At 31.7% G+C, this 18949-nt stretch overlaps 1 protein-coding gene across 1 annotated transcript; it reads right to left on the bottom strand.

Annotated features, from left to right (window-relative positions):
• Positions 1-7258: 7258 nt before the first annotated feature.
• On the bottom strand, positions 7259-8556 carry LOC107903473 (ethylene-responsive transcription factor 3). The gene has a single exon (XM_016829531.2). The coding sequence runs from the start codon at positions 8113-8115 to the stop codon at positions 7492-7494; it is 624 nt and encodes a 207-aa protein (XP_016685020.2). The 5' UTR covers positions 8116-8556; the 3' UTR covers positions 7259-7491.
• Positions 8557-18949: the final 10393 nt, after the last annotated feature.

Genomic DNA, 18949 nt, shown 5'->3' with positions numbered 1-18949 from the left:
TAATAAAAATAATTCAATATTTTTTAATTGGAAATTAATTTCTAGAACTTGAGCTGTAATGAGCCAATTTTATCCGCCCAAATAAAATAAAAATAGTCCAGAGTTCATTTACAACAAATGTGGCCCAATATAAACCCAATACAAACCCTAACCCAATGGCCCAAAAGAGCCTAAACTTTTCAGAAAGCTAGAAAGCCACGTCAGCATGCTCGTGCCCCGAGGTCTGCCATCGTCAACTGCCTCCGTCCCGTCGATTGACTCCAGAGATGCCTGCAAAAATGAAAAAGCAAGAACAACAACAACACGCAAAAGAAATAGTAGAAAACAGTAAAAAGAAATAGTGTATAATGGCTATAAAAGCCATGGAAACAAATTGTAAAAGAGAGGATTTTTTGAGATAGGATTCGCCGAACGATCGTGTTGGAGGAGGAATAGGAATCGAAAGGTTCCTTCGTTGTTTTCGAATTTTGGTGGGGGTTTTAAGGGACAAAAAAGGGCATTTTTTATGCAACTCCGACCACCGAAGGTGGCGGCGCTGTCGCTGATGACCAGTGGCCATAGCGGAGTTGCGCCAACCCCATGGCCGAACTTGGTGGGGCGCTGGAGAGAAAAAAAAGAAGAACAAAGTATTTTTTTTTGAAAATAGTTTAAAAATGAAAATTTTGAAGCATTTTTTTACTTAAGGGTGCCAAAACGACACTGTTTCAAGGTGTTCTGAAATGCCCCAAACGTTTTGGGCCGACCCAACCCGGATCCTCAGGATCCGCGTGTTTTTGTGGGGAGGGCCTAATTTCCGCCCCAATCCTTCCTCTTTTTAAACATTTTTCAATGTAGTCCTATTTCTTTTTTTAATTTATACCGTTTAATTTTAAGTTCTTTTAGTCTGGTCCTTCTGCGAAATGGTGCGCATAAAGAGACTGGGGATATTTTCCTATTCAGTCCCTGTCCTTTTTAGTACGTCACATTTTACTCCTTATTAGACTTTTTTTTTATTTTCCACAATTTATGCCCTAAATTTCATCCAAATTTCGATTTAGTCCTTTATTCATTTAACTTCAATCTTTTACAAATTTTTCATTTTATTTATTTAGTTATTTATTTATTTTTTCACATATTTAAAAATAAGGTTATTTACATTTTTATTTGTACATTTTCCGCTCATTTATTATTATTGTTGCTATTATTTTTATTTTGTTTTATTTTTGCTATTTTATCATTTCTTTTATTTTTCTCACATCAATTATATTTACATTCGTCATCAAGCATCTTTCATTTTTTATTTATTTTTTTTATTTTAAGTTACCTTATCTATTTTATTGTCATTATGATACGATTATTAATACTACTATTATTATTGTTATTATAGTCTTCCATTATTTATTTATTATTTGTCATTCTAATATTCTACCCATATAGCCATTTTATATTATTTCATTATCATTATATCATACATTATGTTCAAATATAATTATCTGTTTTTGTGCTATACCTAAGCAAGTTAGATGCACATCGCATTAAGTATTACATTTGTTCTTACTTGATGCATAAAAAGAAAATTTTAAAATTAAGGCAATATTCTGCATTTGGAGATTTGAGAAGTCATGCCCTAACTTACGAGGTTCGACTTTCTCCTTGACCCTAGATAACCGAACATCCCTTTTAAAACTAAAACATACGAGATTTGGTTGATAACCAAATGATGAGCAAGCTTATTTTTTAGGATTTGAGATGTCATGTCCTGACTTATGGTAAATTTTAAATTTTTTTATATAACCTTATTAGAAAGGTATCAATTTTGAGTGTAAAATTAAAATTTTGGTTTTTATCATAAATTCGTCCGGATTTACTTTTTCTAAATTGGGCCAAATTTGAATAAAATAAATAAATATTTTTTTGGACCCAGCTTAGAAATTTGCCCCTGAGGACCTCTAATATGAAAGGTAAAGCTTCAAATTATCCAAAAGTGTTATGGCTACCATGTAAAATTAGTACCTTTTTTTTGTCTATGCAAGCTGTCTTACAGTTTACTAAAGTGTGCGGGTTGCGTTGCTTTGTTAAGTGCAAAGATTTGAAGTATATTGGTTTAGAACTGTTTCTTCTTGTAGATGGAAATGGAAAGGGAAGCATCGATCTTGAGAAGCAGCTCAAAAAGATTGGCTTGCTTACTTCAAGGCCGAACTTAGATGATTGGAGAAATTGCTAGTTGCCCAACATCAATTCCATATATTCTTGCACATTTTGAGGATGACATCATGGAGGACACTCCTATGGACAATACTTGGGATCTTTAAACTTCCCTCCATACTTTGAGGATGATCCTACACCTGCTGATGAGAGGATAATAAATTCTGCTGGTGCTCAAATATACGCAGGGAACGCACGATAATGCAACTCAAACTCTCCTCCATGAACCTCTTCATAGGCCTCCTTATTCTATGCGGAGCCAGCTCCAGAACCCACAACAATATATAAAGGCTATGAGTGGGAAAAAGAAGAAGAAGAAGCCATGAATCTTGGGCTCATACTGTATTGCATGAAATTGCATGAATTTCTGTTAAGCTGTGTCCACCTCTCGGCCAGGGGCAGTACTGTTGGAAGATGCAAGTCTTCAAAGTATGCTTTTCCTCTTGCCTTTGTTTAAACTGTCCAAGTTAAACATGATATGGGCAAAAATAGTTGAGCCCCAACCAAACTTGGTTTATTTCCTTTGTATCATCCATTGTGTACAAAAATTCGATTGGGACCCCAATTCATTTATCCCTGGGCATACCACGTAGCCGATAACACAAAGGTAATATCCCCTAATATATGGATTTAAATCCTCACAATCTTGAGGGACTGTAGAAAGTTCGTTCTTTAATCATTCTAAATGGAGTAAAGAACTTTTTGGATTTGGTTTTTCTATTTATAAGTACTTTAAACAAGCTTCATTACCTTCGTTTGCTTTCTTATGATCTTTTCCCACAAATTGTAGAGAGATAATATGGTATTCCTGAGCTGTCTTCTGATCAGCTTTCATATACTCGTCGCTTGTAGGGGTAGAAAATTTTGTTGTCATACAAAAAGTGGTCACCACTATTTTCGTCATCCTCATGATTGGTCTCTCCAATATGGCGTTATAGGCCGCTGGGTGGTGAACCACTAGAAAATCTACCATTTCTATGGTGGTTTGTTCACCATCTCCTAGGACTACCGGACGGACAATGCATCCCTTATTTAAAAACCTCCTAACTTGGAAAGAGGAAATGTTAGTTGTGACCACCAGAGGGTCTTCTCCTTTCGCATCTAGAACATTCCTATCATCTTGGTCGGAGAAATGAAGGTTTCTTCATTGTGGCTGAAACTAACAGGACACTTCCCATGTGAGCCTTCCTCTTCGAGTTCAAGGCAATCCATTCTGTGTGCTTTCCTCCTACTAATACATCGATGATCCCTCTCACCGACCTCTTTCCCCTGTCATCGTGTTGTGACCATGATGGTCCCGTTAAACTGATGAGGCTCTTAGTCTAGGAACTGCTTAAGATGACCCTTTCGATGACCTTCTCAATAAAGTCCTTTAAATGTACATTGGTTAAGCTAATAATTTTTATTTTAATGGGAATATTAAATGTACAAAAATTGTAAAAATAAATTTCATCCCTTTACCAAAAAAGGGAAATGTTATTATTTAAATTTTGCATGCTTTTCAATTTAGTTCTTATTTAAATTTTTATTAAATTAATCACTAAAAATCATCCACCAAATTATTCATAAAATCATTCACGATTCACGTCATACACGAGCATAATACTTTCATCACGTAGAACATAGAAAATAATTATACACACTTAATTCTTACAAATTCACATCAAATTATATATTCAAATAAATATAACATAATAATTGGAACAACTTACCCATGCTTTCTCCCACTTCCATCTTCGTCTTCAAGCCTCCACGGTTGGTTTCATATGAAAGGACACTCTTGAACTAGAATTAGATGCAATATCTCACTTTAATTTCAAAAAAAAATTAGATTAGAAAAATGCTTGAATAAGAAATGGACCAAATCGAAATAAATGGAAAAACATATTTTTCCTCTCTCTTCCCTCCATGCGCCCCACGTGGTTTTAATATAAGAGAATAATTTCTCTTCTTATCTTTAGACTTTTATTTATTTAACATTTAATTACATGATTTTAATTTAATGGTTATAATTTTTCCCATGAAAATATCTCTCTTTTTATAATTTAAAATTCAAAAATAGTATTTAATGATCAAATTGCCCTTTAAAATATCTTTTGTCATATTTAAAACATAAGAGTACAATAGTATTTTTAGAAACATGGCATATTTATTTGTCCTACAATTAAGCCATTTTCTCACAAAAATAGTAAATTTACACTTTAGTCCCTATACTTTTCACCACTTTCCAATCTAGTCCATATCTTAATTTTTGGACTTCACCTATCAATTCATATCCATATCACATTCATAAAAAAATATATTTCTTAAAAATTTTCCATTTTTCTAAAATAGTAAAATTTACACTTTTAATCCTTCTTTCACAAACTTCCAATTTAATCTTTACTAAATTTTTACTTTTCATACTTTTTTATTTCTCAATGCCAAAATTTGACTTTACTATCATTATTCAATTGATAAACACTTGCTTTTTGAGAAATTTTGATATTTATGTTTCGAAATATTACCATTGGCGACACTGAAATTTTTGGGGTGTTACAATCAATTTTTTTATCACTCCACCGGTGATTCAAATGACACATTTGGTTCTCCTAAAAAAAAACCAACACATTTGGGTAGCATTATTGACTATGAATGTACATTAAAATGATTTTTAGATAGGATTCAAGTCTTCTGGATAAAGAGGACAACTTCAAGAGAGTTTTGTCTCCTGTTTAAGCATTCAACCCAATTCAACTCAAAATTTAATTAGAATCTATAATAAAACACATATTGATAATTCATGTACTATATTAGATATTTTCAAAGTACATGTACCACATTGACAATTTTATGAAAGTACAAGCACCATAATAGAACACATTTTGATAGTTCATGTATCACATTGGACATTCATTTTTAAAGTATAAGTATCACATTGGATATTTTATGAAAGTACATGTACCAAATGTGACATTATCCCCTCAAAATTTAATCAGAATCCAGTATAACTATGGATTACACAAAGTTCTATAATAAAAATCAAATAAAAATATAAATATTTATCCATTCTGAATCAAACTCGGATGGTAAAATAAGATTGTGAGTTGGATCTGTATTATATACCATAATGATACAACTACCAAATTTATACTCAAAATTCCCAAAAATGTGATGCAATAAATATGAATATATATTCATTTATTTTATGGATAATTATTAAATTTATACATCAAAATTTATCTAATTTAATACATGAAATTTGTTTTGGTGTATTAAATCAATCGAGTCTTAGTTCGGTTAGCATTGGGACTGTTGTCAGTGCAGAATGACATGAGTTTGAGTGGTATTGAAGAGCATTTATTCTCCTATTTAAGGGTTTGGTGAGTTATAAGTAATTCTAAGCATTGTTTGTTGCTAGTGCAGGAGAACGTGGATTCGAGTGCGTTGAAACGCATTATCCTCCTATTTAATGGCTTGTATAAAAAATAATAGATATAATATTTAAATCTTCCCGTTATTAATTCAATTAAAGTCTTATCTTATTTTTATGTAAATTTTTAATAAATATAAATTTAACTTTGATCTCAAGGTTTATGAATGATTTCTGAGTAAAAGGGATCAACATTTGTTTAATACATAATCAAGTACTTCAATTTCATATTTTTTTAATGTGATATTTATATTATGTTATTTTTTAAGGGTAAATTACATAAAGAGTCACTTTGATTTCAATTCAGTCACTCAACTTTCAAAAAAATGACAAATCAGTCACTAATATCATCGAAAAGTGATAAATCAGTCACCGACTAACATTTTCCATTACAGACCTAACGGGACAACTGAAGTGGCTAATTAACTAGCCATATTGGATATGTCCATGGTGGAAACCCAACTATTTTAAGAAGAAATTGAAAAAAAAACCCTAATAACAAAAGAAGAAGAACAATAAGAAAAATAAGAAGAATAAACTATAAAATCCCTCTCAAAGTCTCCAAATGACCCTACAAATGAACCTGCAGCACCAATGACAAGTGCTCTAACCAGTCCCACTTGCACTACCATTAAATTGGGTTAAGGTTTTTTCCCCATATTCTTCCTCTTATTCCATTGGTTGTTGCTGTTGTGGATAAATTTCAATCTCCCCCAACACAATCTACTGGACACACAATCGAGTATGGGGAAAGACTATAAAATCCCTTAATTGTTGCTGTTGTGGATAAATTACAATCGGATTCTTGTAAGGTAAGAAATTGGAGATGTTGTACTGGCCGCTGTTGATGAATCAAAGGTGGCCTGAGTAGGGAATTTTTTCTTTATTCTTCTTCTTCTTATTCTACTGCAAGTTAACGGGGAACGGCGTAGAGGTCACCGTTTTCACGTGAAATGCCAACATGACAAGTTAACAAGTCACCTCAACTTTGTGTTACGTCTGTTATGATAATAATTGATTTGTCATTTTTCGAACGTTAAGTGACTAAATTAAAATTGACTGTTTTATCAATTGCATCAAAATTGAATGACTATTGGTGTAATTTACTCACTTTTTAATTCAATGTAATACTTATATTTGACAAAGTTATACATTTTGCTACCTAAAGATAACCGTGTTAGCTTTTTAATATTTATTTTAAGTTTTGAAGTTAATATTCATACTTAATTAATAATATTAACAATTAACTTTCATAAAATCAATCCTAAAACCCGTATTCAATTACCCATCAAATTATATTTAACACAATAAATTTAAAACTAAACAAATTTACAATTAATAAAATAATGAAAAATACAAACCTACTTATTTTAGTAATTAACTTTTAGCCAATCACATTTATATACAAAACAAAACCCTAAATCACCATTACTATATATTCCTAATTACAAATATTTAGGATCATCAAAATGATAAAACACAAAATCCCATTTTTTATCTTTGCTTCATTCAAACAAAAATAAGCCCCAAAAAAGAAAACAGAAAAAATGGGGTTTTTACTTTTTAATCCAGTTTGTGAAGGGTTGAAATTGAAAAAAAGAGAAAAATTTTATAGAAATATTTAAAGTTACAAAAAAGAAGAAGAAATAATCAGATCTGAGATATAATAATAACATCACCAAACCCTAAATCATACATATTCTCTAAGAACAAATATAATAATCACCGCTTGATCAAAATCAAAGGGCTTAGATTTCATCATACTCATTAAAAAGACTAGGATCGTTTTTTTCCATCTTAATCATATATCTCTTTTTTTTTCGCTTAAAAATAGCAAAAATTTAGAAAAATAGATTTGAATAATTCTTCATCATCAATCATGATCATCATGTTGATCAAAGACATAAAGCAGTGCAGTAGAGATCATCAACTTCATCCAACGGTGGAAAATTGAGATCAAAGGGCATCAATGTTTGATTTTGCTTACAGGAAGATGAAGCCATATCCCCATCGTCGACGACAACCGACGATGATGAATCACAGTCACTGTGAAAATCCTCTGGCAACACCGGCGGTTTCCGATGGTGATGATATTTCCGGTCCGACACAACCGATTCCGGCGGCGGTTGGGTTGGTCTTGGTCCACTAAAAGACTCCACCGTACTACTCATACTGCTCCTCGTCGGTCTTTGTGGGTTCATATCCGGGTCTTGAAAATTACCCATCGGGTATAACCGTCGGTGGTGGTGATCGATCGGAAAAGCGGTAGTATTCGAGGGATTGATTGGGAAATTCGTTTTGGCTTTCGGTCCACGCAGTGTCATCGCCGCCGTATCGTAAGCTCGAGCCGCATCTTCGGCGAAATCGAAAGTACCTAACCAAACCCTGGTTTTTTTCCACGGGTCTCGGATCTCAGCTGCGAATCTACCCCATGGTCTTTTTCGAACACCTCTGTATTTGGGTTCTTCTCCATCGGGGACGGCGGCGGCGGCGGCGGCGGGACCCCTCCCTCTCCTCATCGGAAAATAAGTAAAAAAATGGGATTTTTTTTCGAATCTCACAAAAGGGTTATCCAAAATCAAAGTGTATAAGCTCAAAATGTTAACTAAATGGTAATAATTGTTATAGAAATACAAAGGGGATTGATGATGAAAAAAAGATTATAGATAAAAAAGGAAGTAAACTGACTAAATCAACCCAACCCAAAACTAAAATATTCATAAAATTTATATAAATTTAAAAAAGAAAAGAAAAGAAAAAGATTGAAGATGAAAGAGAGAGAGAGATTAAAGAAAACCAAACAAAATAACTGGGAAAAACAATTTGAAGAAGGAGATAGGTGTGGGACGGGTACTGGATGGCACCAAGGTAGGAGGGGAGGCCGACCCTTCTCATCTACACATAAATTATTTTTATTTCTTTTTATGAAAGGATTTTTTATTTTATTTTTGTATAGTTTTTTTCTTTTTTATATCATATTAAAAATCTTTTAATTTATATTGATTTAAGAGTTAGGATTTGATTAAGGGAAAATTAGATAAAAAAAAAAGACGGTTTTTAAAAATAATTAAGAATTTAGGGGTTTTTTTTATATTTAACAAATACGTAGGAAGATTTTTGTTTTTCTCTTCAAAATCGACTTATTTTCTTAAATATAAAAAAACCTAAATCACTAATTATTTTTAAAAAACGGCCTTTTTATTTATTTTACCCTTTGGTTCATATATTATTGGTAAGGATGAAATCGATTTGGTTCAGTCGGATTTTTTGAATCATTCATTTTAATTCGGTTCGGTTATTGATTTTTTATATTAATTGTTAATAAATTTAAATTTTTTTAACTAATTTAAATATAAATATTTATTTTATATAATAAAAATTAAAATAAATTATATATTAAATAAAAATAGATTTTGGTTTAGTTTTGTGTAACCGCAATTTTTAAACTTACATTCCATAAACCATCCAAACAACTCAATTTGGGTCGATTTTCGATTTTTCAATTTTTCTTATTCAGCCCTACTTTGGTGCAATATTTTAACTTTACAAACAAATTTATATATCATTATATCATTTTTTTTTTGCTAAAGTACATATGTAAATTATTAGTAAATTATTTGGGTAAATTAAAGAAATATATTATTATTTTTTACAATTTAAGTATTTAGGCTGTTTTTTTTTATATTTTCCAGAATATGTTATTTTTGTAGAGAGAAATGAAAACGTGTCCTATAAGACGAGTTTTCACTTTGTTAAGAATTATTTTTTTTTCTTTTTTTTCTCTTGTAGTTAGAAATTAGAAGTTTATAGATTTATTCTTATCTGTGTTTTAGATAGACATTGTTATAGTTTTAAGGTATGTTTGAATTTACATTGATGCCGTGGAGCACAGTGACCTACAAATTTCATCTGTCATTTGAGGATGGAGCCATCACCTGAGAAGTTGGGATTGCATTGCAACTCACTGTCCCAGTTGACGTTGATTAAGCGGTTAGGGGTTGATGTGTATCTAGGGTTTCAAGTTTACAAATGTTATGCTGTCAGGGGATGAAGTATAACTAGGGGCCCAATTGATAGTGGTTATGTAAACACGACAATTAGTTTCACCTCATCAAAGGAGGATGCTTTATAAAACCCATATAGAAGTCTAAGATCATAGTCATAGTGAAAAACACAGGGGCCTTCTAGTATAATCAAGTTATTTGTTTTATCTGTCTCCACCAAAGGCGGTGAGCTCATTACGGTAACCTATGATAGAGTTGGCGGCAACAAGGTTTCTAGCGGAAAAGAGTTATTGTGCGATGCATAAAAGATGAAATGCGAATCGGGCTAACATCAATTGTTTGTTGACATACATGTGTTGTTACAGGTACGTGTCATGGTTAACGATATTGATTCTCATTCTGACCTTTATTCGAGATTGTATTACGTATGGTGAGGTACTTGTGTTTTTTCAGGCATGTCTTAATGATCATCTGAAATTGGATTCAGACATGATATCTAACTTTATATTACCTAGGGTGAAAGCGAGTCCTAGGATCCTGATCCCAGTTCTGATTGCACACATCTGTACCATAAGGCATGGTTGGCAAAGCAGAAGGCGTTAGATAAGATGCATAGAGGGTGGGAGAAATCATATAATGATTTGTGGAAATGATGTTAGGTACTAGAGTGGTACGTACTAAGTCCCGTAACCGATATACAAACGGAGCCTTCGTATTACCACGATCGCTTGGTCCCTGGAAAAAGAGTTTTCCATCATTTATTCTGGACTTTCAAGCAATGCATAACTGCATTCTAGTATTGTAAGCCACTTGTACAAATTGACAACACATACATGTACGAGAGATACCAACATCGGTTGTTGTTGGCATTTGTACAAGATGGTAATCGGAAAATCTTGCTAATAATTTTTACAATAACTCCCGAAGAATTCAGAGATGACTGAGATTTCTTCTTGACTAACTTAAGAAGGCATGTTGTGCCGTAACCTACCATATGCATAATTTAGGACAGGGGAACCGGAATACAAGTTGCAATCGATTGGAGTTCAAGCCTTTGGAACCCCGTACACCATAGGTATTGTGTATAACATACAGGGTCTAACTACATGGGTCGATACCATAAGGATGTAGAGCGGTGACATGTCATTAACATGGGTATGTTGTGCATAGTATTTTCTATATCACTACTTAACATATACATTGGCTCGCAATGCATAGATATAATATTTATTGTCTTCGGCAGGGTACGAGCTTGTCTAACGTAGATTTCATAAAATGTTTGAGAAATTGCAAGTTGTAAATGAGCACGGTGCGATGTACCTCGATGGGATACCCAAGGAGTAGTAGACGCAATTGTATGATGGAGGACTACGATATAGACACGTGACAACAAATTTAGTGAAATACATTAATTCCGTAAGAAATAGGACGTGCCATTTGTCGGTAACCTCGATGTTCAATCAAACGTATTTCTGATTAGACCTTTATTTCCTAAGTGGGCTGAGAAATACGAGGGAAAGATATAGGGTGCTCACGGTTGGTACGAGTCGGTATTGAAAGATATTGGAGAAAATGCAGAAAGAGTGAATCCGTTGTCTTCAGTGTGTCACTCGTGTCTAAATCAAGTATTTCAGGTTACAGAGTTCAGCAAACCCAACGAATGAGTTATTGGGGGATTGTACTGTGTAAACCTGAGACGAAGGACCTGCGATTGTGAGAGATTTCAAGCACTTCGTTATCCATGTGCACATGCAATTGCGACACGTGCCTCGGGATATGTAGATTGCATGACCTACATTGACGAAGTTTACAAACTACAACGCATATATAATGTTTGGAAATCTGAATTCCTACCTATCCCGGATGAAAGCATGTAGCCACCTACCTCGTACGATCCTTTTGAGTTGGTACCGAATATTAACTTATGGCGCAAGCCAAAATGTCAGCCAAACTCAACTCGAATAAGAGACAATATGAATATTCGGGAGTGGATAGACCAACTGAGATTATGCATTTACTGTAGGAACCTAGGGCGCACTAAGCTAACATGTCCACACCTGGATGGAATATCGAGGAGAAGAATTAATTAAAACACTAACTCATTTATTGATAAACATAGAAAAGAATTAAAAAAACATATAAATTCCATATTTTTATTTTATTCATTACTTTTTTTTGGAAATTGTAAGTTAGTAATTATTAAAGTAAGATATATTTCAATACAAAATAAAATATTTTAAATATTTTCTCATACATTATGAAAAATCATTGCTTTTTAAAATATTCTATTTGATAAATGGAAAGAGAGAAGCTGAAATGAAAAAGTAGAAAAAAAAGAAAAAAAAGAAAGATTGGAACTAACCATACGATATGGTACAAAACAAATCAATTTAATAAATTTGTTGTGTAGATTGTAAATAAGTGTACATTTGGGATGAAAAATAAAGTATACAATTTGGTGTCAATGAAAGTGGAACAAATACTTTATGGGTGGAAATATTTATTATAATATAGATTAAAATTTAACAAACTAAAGAATGAAATGTTTTAGAAAAATTACAAATAACATAATCATTATCATCCAGAATGTGTGCCATAATTGGGTGGGCGTCGGGCACGCCTAAGGTTCCGTCGAACAAGTTGGGGTGGCGACTCATCATCGTCTTCGTCTTCGTCTTCACATGGACCTTGATGTTGATCTCCATATTCACCTCCTTTCTCTATGGTTGACTATGTTTGGGTCCTAGTTGCCCATCGTACACCCCCGTATGAATAGGCAGTAAACCAAAATTCATAAAATTTATATAAATTTAAAAAAGAAAAGAAAAGAAAAAGATTGAAGATGAAAGACAGAGAGAGATCAAAGGAAACCAAACAAAATAATTGGGAAAAACAATTTGAAGAAGGAGATAGGTGTGGGATGGGAACTGGATGGCACCAAGGTAGGAGGGGGAGGCCAACCCTTCTCATCTACACATAAATTCTTTTTATTTTATTTTTGTATGGGTTTTTTTTATATCATATTAAAAATCTTTTAATTTATATTGATTTAAGAGTTAGAATTTGATTTAGGGAAAATTAGATAAAAAGATGGTTTTAAAAATAAATTAAGGATTTAGGGTTTAGGGTTTTTTATATTTAACAAATACGTAGGAAGATTTTTGTTTTTCTCTTCAAAACCGACTTATTTTCTTATATATATATATATAAAACTAAGTCACTAATTATTTTTAAAAAACGGCCTTTTTACTTAATTTACCCTTTAGTTCATATATTATTGGTAAGGATGAAATCGATTTGGTTTAGTCAGATTTTTTGAATTATTCATTTTAATTTGGTTCGATTATTGATTTTTTTATATTAATTGTTAATAAATTTTAGATTATTTTAATTAATATAAATATAAATATTTATTTTTATAGAATAAAAATTAAAATAAATTATATATTAAATGAAAATAGATTTTGGTTTAGTTTCGTGTAACTGCAATTTTAAAACTTTCATTCCTTAAACCATCCAAACAACTCAATCTGGGTCCATTTTCGGATTTTCAATTTTTCTTATTCAGCCCTACTTTGGTGCAATATTTTAACTTTACAAACAAATTTATATATCATTATATCATTTTTTTTTGCTAAAGTACACATGTAATCATTCAATTATTAGTAAATTTTTTGGGTAAAATTAAAGAAATATATTATTATTATTATTTAAAATTTAAGTATTTAAGTTGTTTTTTATATTTACCAAGATATGTTGTTTTTGGAGAGAAAAATGAAAACGCGTCTTGTAGGACGCACACATTATGTCAATTTAGTCTTAATTCTAAAAAATGTTAACCCTCAATTTAGTCTTTTTTTCAAATTTATTTTTTTTTTGTGAAAATTTCACCTAAAAAGCTAAAAAAAAACACACACACACATTTATCAACTAAATTTGATCAAAATTTTACCAAAAAATAGAAACACTCAAAAATCCAAGTTTTTCTCATTGTTTTAAAATTAGCCCTCAACATCGCAAAGAAAAACAAAAACTACAATAACAAATCAAAATACACAATATGTAAATGTTTAGAATTAAATTTAAAATCAATACTAAATTAACATAATGTATAAATATTAAGGGTTAAAGTTGCAATTATGTCAGTTTTAAAAACTGTCAAATCATCTTTCCGTTATCTTTATATTTTAGTAAATTTAATATTAATTTTTTTTGTGAAATTTTTCATAGGATGGATATCAAACTATTTGTGCCTAACATAATATTCATTTGGTGAGTCGAATAAACACATCTAAGGCTGATGGAGAGGGATGGCTTATTAAGGGTAGCTAAAATTCCCCACTTTGAAATAATTCCGAAGTTGATTGCCGCTTTATGTAAAAAAATAGAGGTAGAAAATGCATACTTTCCATTTCCCATGCGAGAAAGCTACTATTATGTTGGGAGATGTATCTTTAATAACCAAAGAGAGTTCTATGTTGCTATTATGTCAATTTTAAAAACTGTCAAGTTATCTTTCCATTAACGTTCGTTGACAAAATTTTTTTTTTGAATTGTTGATTGACGATTTTGTAACTTTTCATAGTTAGGTAATAAGAAAAGAATCTTACCAATAGTTGCGTAACTACCACTATAATTTACCCTTTTATCTTTCTACTATTTATATTTTATTATTTACTATTCTCGAATCAAATATGTGTTACTCTTTCAATTTTACTTGTGGAGTTTAAAAACTCTATTAACAACGTGTCAAATAATTTTCTTTTAATCGACTCCTATCTTTGATTTATTCTAATAAATGATTTTTCCATTTAAAATTTTGAATATAAATTAAAATTTTAGATTCATTGTAATTGTCTAGTAAAATTAAAAATAAAGATGTTATTGAATGTTTCTTTTTATCAAAATGTTGCATTTATATAATAAAAAAAGTGCCTTTTGAGATTAATTCTCAAAATAGGTTTTTCTAGATATTTTGACATGTATGAGTGTTGTGGTTTCTAAGATTAAATTCCACATAAAATTCATGTCTCTTGATTTGAGAACACTAAGAATATGTGCACGGGTTAAACTTCAACACTCACAGATGCCAAGGTCTCGTAAAAAACATTGATCATAGGCTTAACCATTATATTTTTTTCAAAAGGACCTTGTCACTCATGGGTGTTGAACACCTAACTTACAAGTATTCCACTCCTTTTATTTTCATAAAAAATCCAAAATTCTCTTGAAAAACCTTAAATTTTTTACTTTTCTCACTCCCATTTTAACTCATTATTCTCTAATGCTCTATTGAGGTTTCAATATGAACACATAGCTCCTCGGGCTAGGCTCGGGCCGGGCTTAAGCACAATATTAACATACTTTATATTTGCTCAAGTCTAGCCTGACCCAAAATATGCGCCTAAAATTTTGCTCGAACTCGTCCATATTTGTAAAAGACTAACCCAAGCCCATTTTAGATTATATTTTAATTTTTTAAAAATATTTATATTTATTTTAATATTTACATTAGAGTAATATTATATATTTAGTATAGGTTTATTTTTTTAATGTGTTTATTTTTTTAATGTGTTCAAATTACAAATATATAAAAATAACGTAATATAAAGTATTATAAACTTAAAAACGGGTCTAGTTGGGCCGGTCTCAGGCCTTGAATGTTCAAGCCTGAGCCCGAGCCATATTTTAAAAGAGGCTAATTTTTTCTGCCCAAGCCCATTTTTCGAGCATAATATGTTTGCCCAAACCCTCTTAAATTTCAGACGAGCCTTCAAGCTTGGACAAGTAACGTGACCCATGAATAGGTCTAGATGGATATTGAACTATTTGTGCCTAACATAATCTTCATTTTGGTGAGCCAAATAAACATATCTAAGGCTCTTTGGAAAGAGATGGTTTATTAAAGGCAGCTAAAATGCCCCACTTTGAAATGATTCTAGAGTTGGTCATCACATTATTTTACAGATGGAGGCCGAAAACGCATACTTTTTTATTTTCCATGCGAAAAATTATTATTATGTTAAGAAATGTATCTTTAAAAACCGACCTTCCAGTCGACAGAAAACCAGTAATCGAAGAAAATTCAATTAACTTCTTATCATTATGTTATCAATCATTGGATGTTGTCCTAAACAAGAAGAATAAGGAATGCGATGGGAATGTGATGAAATTCACGATACAACTTATCAATTTGCCCCCGATGATAATAAAATTGTCAAGAAAATGGATCAATATGCTACAGATTGGATGTTATACATGATAGGAGGAATGATGTTAACAAACAAGTTCATTGCATGCATTTGAATTTATGGTCTAATTTTGATTTGGCCAGCGCATTCAACTAAGGGCAAAACTCTAACATTCGCTTTGCAAAGTGGCTCGACATCATATCGATGAAATAAATTATTTTTATATGCTTTTATAAATATAAGCATGGATATAGATGTCGTAATTAGCTCTAGGATCTCATGCTGAATCTACTAAATTTATCCAGCTTGAAGAGCCGCAGCCATCTATCTAGCATTACAGACCTAAGTCACTTGTTAAAGTTGCTTACTCAATTGGATTTGCCATGTTTGTCTCTGCAAACTATCCAAGTGCATTACCATCCACATATTATTTTGGGGCGTGATTTAGTCGAGCAAATTGCATAACTAATGATGGATATGGCAAGTATCAGGGCCGATTTTAAGTCGTTCACACCACAAACTCCCCATACATTGTAGCATTATTTGGCAAGGGATCACCTGGGTTTGATTTTTCTCATTAGCTACTCGAAGGAATGAAGCTGGATGTGAAGATAAAGCTCCGATCCACTCTCCACCGTGATGGAATCCAGTTTGTATCTGTCAGGCATCAAGTTGTAGAATGCATTTGCTTCAACGCCACCGATGATTGTATTATATTTTATAATTTTTTTATTTAATATAGAAAAATATTTATGTAGTTATTTTTAAGTTATGTAATTTTTTTATTTAGCTTACATAGGTTTTTATGTAATTATTTTAAATTTGATTCAATGTCTTACAGAGCCTTCTCTTCAATGAAATCCTCCTCCTCCGATAAGTGGTGGGGCTAGAAAATTTTTTTGGAGGGCTGGAATTAAATTGTATATTTTTACGAGAGTAAAAATGTAATTTCACAATTTTGATAGTCTATATCTTTATAATTTTTAAAGGATTAAATCAAATTTTTATATTTTTTGGGGGCCAAAGTGCAATTTTACCATTACCAATTTAAAATTTTATAAATTATAAAGGGTCTAAATAAAAAATTTTCCATTTTAAGGGAGACCGAGGCCTCTACCAACCCCCCTTGGATCCGCCACTGGTTCTGATGATACTAAATAGTGACGTAATTTCAATAGTTACAACAATGAAGCTACTTAGGAATAGTGATCTAAGATAGGGAGAGCTAGATGGTGGAGGGTGACAATGGAAGGATTCCTGCCCCGGTTCCTTAGTTCCTAAGGCTCAAGAGATTTGACCTGTCGCCAATTGTGGTGGTAGTTTAATTACATTTCGGCACTTAACAAGCTTGTTGTATAGCTCTTTTATATTTAATTATTGCATTTTCAGCTTTAGTAGCTTAGGTTTAGATTATTAGAAAAATAAGTGCTTTTTAAGAAATAATTGATGTTAGTTGACCTATTAGGTCAATGTAAGCTTTATGTAGTGCTAATCAGTCTATTTGAGTCTGTAGGATGTGTATTTCTAAGCCCAAACGTAACGACTTGAAAGTCAGTAGTGTCGGAACGTGTAGTTTCGGAATCCCATTTCCATAAATCGGACTCGTAAATATATTCGAAGTTATATTAGAAGTGAACTGAATTTCGGTTAAATAATTTTATTGAATTAGGAATTAATTAAGGTACAGGAACTAAATCGCATAAGTGGTAAAAGTGTGAACTGTTAAGGATTTATAATTAGAAATCAGTGTAAGAGGCTTAAATGGGAAATATACCTTGGTTACATGATTATTTGGCCGTTTGGTAAACTATTGGGTATATATATATTATAAATTATTAATTAAAGTAAATTAAAACAAAACAAAACATTAGATTAATAAAAAGTAAGTGGGGAGGAAGAGAAAACCATGAAAGTTTAATGTTTCAACCGATTTTGGGAGAAGAACATATATAGCTCGACGCACGACCTTAGGGTCTAAAAATTTCAAGTTTAGTTAAATTTAGTTTTTTTTTTATAATTTTTATGTTTTCAAAATCACGGGAATTTAAACTAATTGACTCATATAGTACTTTTCAATAATGTTTAAGATTGTGAATGTTGTCATTGATGGATAGCTGAAGTTCTAGGGATTAATTTGATAGATTTTAAGTTTAGAATTGAAAAAGGACTAAATTGTAAAGGAAAATGATGATTTTGTACAATATAGACTAAATTATACAAATATCAAAATTTTGAGGTAGAAATGAGAAATAGGGATTTAAATTAGGCCTAGAGTGAAATTAGTATTAAAATTTGAGGTGAAATGTGAAAGTTATTTTAGTCTCGATTTTAGGGACTAAATTGAATAAAATAAAAAAGTTGCATAAATTAGAAATTTAATGTAAAATTTGATTGTGTATTGATGAAATGTCTTGTTGTTTTAATTCGTAGTTAACGTCAACCTGGATCCCTTGAAAAACAAAGGAAAAGATAAAGTTGTCGACGAATAGCTCAGAGTTCATGGTTTGTATTTTTATATTCCGAAATATTTTAATTGTTGCATATAAACATGGCATCATATGGTAAGTTTATAAAGTGACTTAGTTCTTTGGAATTATGTTTGAAATGCTAATTGAATTGAATGGATGTAATTGAATGATTAGGTGTGAAAATAGACTTAATTTGATAGTTATGAAAATAACATATATTGAATTATATGTTGAATTGAATTGACATAAGAAATGAACATTGTTGACAGATGCATGATAATAGATTATGAATTGATGGAGACTTGGTTTGATATTGAGGATCTGGTTGATTTGTATTGAGAAACATGTTACCTTATTAATTGTTAGGGTAAGGTTGGGTATAATTGACATGCCATAGGATAGGAAAAGTTCAGGGTTATACGACTATGTGTCGAGGAGTACCGGGCACCCCATTTGTCTGTTATACCGACTAGTGCTGGGCACATTTATTTGTCGGTCTTTACTGGCGAACGCAGGACAAAATTTATTATTACTGATTTATCCATTAGACATTGGGTGCTAAATTGGTGTGTTGGTTGGATCCACGTATCTGCCTGAGCTTGAGTCATGCTAATAGGGAATTAAAAATTAAAATATGATGGCGGAACATTTGAGTTAAGAATGAATATGAACTTTAAATGTATTCAATGG

This window comes from Gossypium hirsutum, chromosome D05 (assembly GCF_007990345.1).
Source record: "Gossypium hirsutum isolate 1008001.06 chromosome D05, Gossypium_hirsutum_v2.1, whole genome shotgun sequence".
In the NCBI taxonomy this organism is placed as follows: domain Eukaryota; kingdom Viridiplantae; phylum Streptophyta; class Magnoliopsida; order Malvales; family Malvaceae; genus Gossypium; species Gossypium hirsutum.
This window is presented reverse-complemented; position numbering and strand designations above follow the sequence as displayed.

What these genes read in the sequence shown, in the direction of transcription:
- LOC107903473 (XM_016829531.2), bottom strand. Translation starts at nt 8,115, where the DNA reads ATGAGGAGAGGGAGGGGTCCCGCCGCCGCCGCCGCCGCCGTCCCCGAT.